At 39.9% G+C, this 5,184-nt stretch overlaps 1 protein-coding gene across 1 annotated transcript in view; it reads right to left on the bottom strand.

The window, feature by feature from the left end:
* RELCH (RAB11 binding and LisH domain, coiled-coil and HEAT repeat containing) overlaps positions 1-783 on the bottom strand; it is a 72,176-nt gene extending 71,393 nt beyond the window's left edge. The window contains exon 1 of the mRNA XM_014308150.2: positions 666-783. Within this exon, the coding sequence (XP_014163625.1) occupies positions 666-783 (118 nt within the window). The remainder of the gene's footprint in view (positions 1-665) is intronic.
* Between the last annotated feature and the right edge of the window lie 4,401 nt (positions 784-5,184).

Here is a 5,184-nt window from a genome sequence, read left to right on the forward strand (position 1 = left end):
TAACAGCAAAACCATCAGAAGGATGATGTCCTGCTTCAGCACAAATCCAGCTTGTTTTGCTGAAGCTTTCAGCCACAGGATGGTTAAACACACACATAACTGAACTAGCTACAGTGCATATATAGAGAGGTTCACTTCTGCTTTCCCCAACATCAAAAAGTAACAGAACTCCAGCACAGAAAAAGAACAGAAGCCAGGACAAAAGCAATTAAATTGCCCATTCCATAGCTGTGATGATCCTAAAAGAACCACAACATGCACTAAGTTATGACAGGAGAAAATAAAACATAGTCATCACAGTCACTCGCTACTCAGTGGATAACTCGATATCTACCTGCCTAATAAGAGAGGCTTCTACTCTGTCTTCCTTTGTCCATAATTGTCATGCTTATCAGGCTACCTTATCTTGTTACTTCTTTGCGTAGTTACATACTTATGGGGACTACCCTGTCTCCTGAACAATCTACCATTACATCAGCCAAAGCTTAGACTCATCCATCAAGGACAGCTTCCAGCACACCCAGTTTTAGTCATTTGACAATTCCAACAGTTGCAAAAGCCTTGACATAAGCAGCTTGTAAATGCATGTTACTGAAAACCTGTCAGAAACACCAGTGTCAGTAAAATGGAGTGGGTTTAAAGAAGTCACAACAGGAAAAGTTCACCTGGCTTCTCTATCAGTAAAGCCAACATCAGAGCACTATCAAACCTCTCAGGTTTCCTCCAGGTATCGCTCTTTTCTGCCAGGTTCGAAGCGAACTCTGCTTCCTTTTCTTTCAGCATTACGTACAAACCTCAACTCTTTCAAATGTTTTCTGTACTTCATTAAAAGTGACAACAATCAGCCTTTCCGATCTGTTGACTACCAGCAGCTTTGATTACCCATTTATCTGCACCTTTCCATCCCATCCTTTCTCAGGGGAGCATGTATTCCAAATCAGGTAGTAAAACCACTCTTACTCACAAGCTGCCAGTCTACCTCCCATTATCTGCAGATCCAGCCAACAGGACTAGGTATTTTTGCTTCCTTTCATATAGTAACAAGCCAAAGACTTCAGCTGACCACACCAAAATATCTAAGAAGTAGTCATTAGAACAAAAATTATTTGCCATCTTCTCAATTTCCTGTTTTATTTAGACTGCTATTTAAACTGAGGTATAATGAACTGTTTGGAAGTAGCCCTGTTCTGCTATATTTTCACTCAGAACAAAAATCAGTTGAAACACCGGTCATGGCAAAGCTCCACACAAAATTACAATGTTTGTGATTCAGGATTGAGAAGAGCTGTTACCAAGACATCCCCCTCTCAAAAAAGTAGAGTCTGTATACTCTTCCCACTTGGCTTTTTCCAGTAGGATCCATCTGAATTTCAAAGGCTACAAGCAAAAGGAGCAATGAATTACAATATTCCACACCACCCCCCAAAAAAACCCCAAAGAAAAATCAAACACCCGAAATCATAAACAAAGCCTGGAGCTTACTATGAAGAAGCAGCAATACTTTATATCTTTGTACTCATGGATTAGTTTCATATAACTAGAATCAAAACCTCACAAAGCTATAAACAATTTTATTATGGCAGTAACTAGAAAAAAAAATATCTCCTGAAAATCACAACTGTAATGTAAGTGCTCAAACCCCTTATGATTTTCATTAAAGCTATTTCAAATTTTGGGAATGTTGCACTTGTGTAGCAATAAAGAAAAAAATAAATGGCAAATTTTAAGACTAACATTAGTCCCACCATAAGCTGCATTCCTTCAGGAAAGGGCATTCATTACACATGGCAACCAAAGGGCATCATATGAATCACATTAAAAAGAAGTCTTCTTCACCCACTATGCACAAGCTTGAATTACGGTCATGGGTATAATAACCACATTTGTGGTCCAGGAATACAGATGATACATTTGAGCCACAGTTTTATTTCTAAATTTCTAAATTTTGAGACACTCAATTTCTAAATTGAGTTTCTCAATTGGTACTATATCTTCTTATGCAAAAATCATAGGGATAAAAATTTATATTTAATGTGTAGGTGCTGACTAAAGCCTTGTAAAAGATCTGGAATACAGTAAGAAGGGATTTCCAAACCATACTGCTCACATGAGTAGCATTAGAAAAATGGCATCCAGTGCTCTAGCAGATATTAAACTACTGCTATTGAAACCAATGGAAGAAGCTCTCAGAAGTTTGGGAACATCTGGCTGAGATACAGGACATGAAGGACGACTACACAGTGCTGGGCATCTAAAGGAACAGTGTCATCTCCTTCACATGCTTCAAACTGAAAAAGCAAAGTTGCTAGACACAAGAAACATTTCCACATTTTTCATTACAATATATCTTAATCTCAGTTTGTAGATGCGATGCTGCTGCTGCTGGAAAAAGGAAGGGTGTTTTTGCAAAGAACTAAGAAATCCCAGTCATCTGACTGTCATTTGCTGTTGCAACCAAGAGCTCTGAAGCATGGTTCAAAGACAAAACAGCTTCTAAGTCACTCGCTGACCACATGATGCTGGCTGTTTAAATCCAATGACACTTGAGCAAAATCTTTTTGTAACAGTCTTTGAAGATGAAGAGAAGAAATAAAACCACACCAAAATAAATGCCAGCATGCACTCAGAGTTTAGACTGGCACTTCTCAGAGTCCTTTTAGGCAACGAACACTTCTACTGAAATTCTGCCATTCTGTACAGCACGTAAAGTACGGAAGCTTTCTATTGCTCAGTGGAAATCCTCAGGCAGCATTCCAAACATACTTCACATTCAATAAGAATTGCCAGTCATACTCTTTCTGCATCCACACCAATTATGAAAAATGTCAGAATAAAGCCAGAGAAATTAATCTAACTTGGGGGCTGGGAGGAGCAGCTACAAAGCACTGAGAACAAATTCTGACTTCAGAAATCAATAGAAATAATTTTTTTAATGATGTTATGAATTTTTTTCACTGAAGCGTGAAATTCCCATGACCTTGAAATGGCAATCATGCCAACCTGCACTACTACATCCATCGTTTCTATTAAGAAAACTAGTAGCTCATTCTCAAATACCTTTGGGCATGTTAAAGCAAGAGAAGGTACATGCACAACTGTCTTATAAAGACAGGTACAAGACACTGGATTTCTCAACAAAACTGGACATTTTGACTAACTTAGGAAACTGTTCAGACTTATTCTTGGATCTGAACTACAGCTCAGCCACCTACTTAAATGAAGTAATACCAGATGCTCAGGAAAAAAGTGAGGGAACTCTTCCAAAGACCATGATTTTCTGCCCATCAGAGTCTTCTGCAATCTACATTTTAGTATTTGGAAAATGACATAACTACAGAGGCACGAGACTATCTGCTCTTGTTCAATGAGAATCAGTCTGAACAGCGCTGTCACAATTGCTAGCTCAATGCCAGACTCCAGACTGCAAGGAAGTCTGATGGCACTAAGTTAAAAAAGCTACTTGAGCTATATAAAAATATTTTTTCATTGTTCTGCATCTGTCACCTTTCAATGTCACTTAATGTGAAGTGCCTTTTGAATCACTGTTGAGACAAAAAAATCCTTTGAAATGCACTCTCTAACCTATTGTAGATATCAGATTTCAAGACCCACCTTTAGCATAAGGTCTAGCATGATATTTAATTTCAGCAGTTCAGTATGATTAAACTTGTCCAAATTAAGTGTTAGTCCCCCCCTTCTCTCTCTCCCCACTGCTATGGCCTCCTCCCTCCTTTTTTTAATAGGGACATCCCACAGGCATCTATCAATTAGCAAGTCAGCAAAATAATAAAGATGTTCTTACATAAGTGCACATTGCTCTAAGACTGCAAGAGGTCTTTTTTTTCGTGCATAACAACACAGCTAGACAGGCTGCTGTTTTTCTAATTCTGAAGTATGTGCACTATCAATAACTGGAAACAACGTACTATGTTAACAAAGAAAAGAGAATATTTAATCAATCAGATAATTGACTGGAATCCCCAAGGAAGCAGCTTGGGGATGAAACAGAAATTTTTATCAGTTCAAAGCCCTGAAGCACAAGTTTTTCCAACATTCACTAATCATATCATGAAGAAGACCACACTGAAGCTCTCAATTGGACAAAGAGAAGTATGAAATTCTCATTATTCACAAGACAAGCAGAACATAAACAAAGAAATTTAAAAACAAGCCACACATTTTTAAAAGACCTTCAAATGCACTAACAAGTTGAAGTTTAGATGTCTATTATCTCAGCCATCCAGATGACACTAGTTATTTCCAAATTTAAAGTGTAACTTTGTGTCTTTCCAACATCAGAAACTCTTAAAAGAAACGAAAATATAGGACTATTCACAAAATGCCTTTAGGTATCTTGGTAAACACATAATTATGTCGTTCACCTGTCTGCTACCCACAATTCCTTTCAATACCTTCCCACGAGTTCATTAAGTCCTCAAACTCAGGCGGCTGGTCAGCTTCTCTTTCCCAAAGCCACCTCCACAGGCTATCTCTTTTGTAGAACCCTATGTGTCTGGACAGCAACACTGACAAGACATAGAAGTGATTTTATTCTAAGCCACGTGTGCTACTTTTACAACACGAAAGCTGTTAAGGCCAGCTGTGTGACAACTGTCCGAATACCTGCATTCCTTTTGCTCCCTAAACTTTTACAAACTCAGTATATTTACTGAGTTCCCCATCTCCTTGGCTAGCCAAAGAATGCAGACATTTGGTAAACATGTAGTGCTAATTATAGGAAGCATTGTACTAGTTGTGCAAGAGGTGTGAAACTCAGACCTCTCTTTAGTTGCAGCACCAGAAATAACACCCCGGTTCCTTATACCCCATTTCTGATAGGTTTTAGACTTTACATGTGGCACTCACGGCTCAACACCCCATTCTTTCTCCCAGCACCGTACGACTTAGTTTCTCCCACATTCGGCAAACACCCGTGATGTTCACAGAGATACCGAAGCTCGATGAAACTACGCCTGTGGGACCAGGGTAACACCGGATCTGGCAGCGCACCTCCTCAGCCCCCTCCACCCCGCTCCTACAGCCTCCGCCAGTGCCGCACAGGTTAGCGAGAGCAAGGAATGACTGGAACAAGGAGCGATGCCAAGCGCCTTTCCCGGCCGCCCGGCGACACCGAGAGCCATCCCCGCCCAGCCCCGTGCACCCACCGGCGGCTGTCCCCGCCTC

This window comes from Geospiza fortis, unplaced genomic scaffold, assembly GCF_000277835.1.
Source record: "Geospiza fortis unplaced genomic scaffold, GeoFor_1.0 scaffold58, whole genome shotgun sequence".
NCBI classification, from domain to species: Eukaryota; Metazoa; Chordata; class Aves; order Passeriformes; family Thraupidae; genus Geospiza; species Geospiza fortis.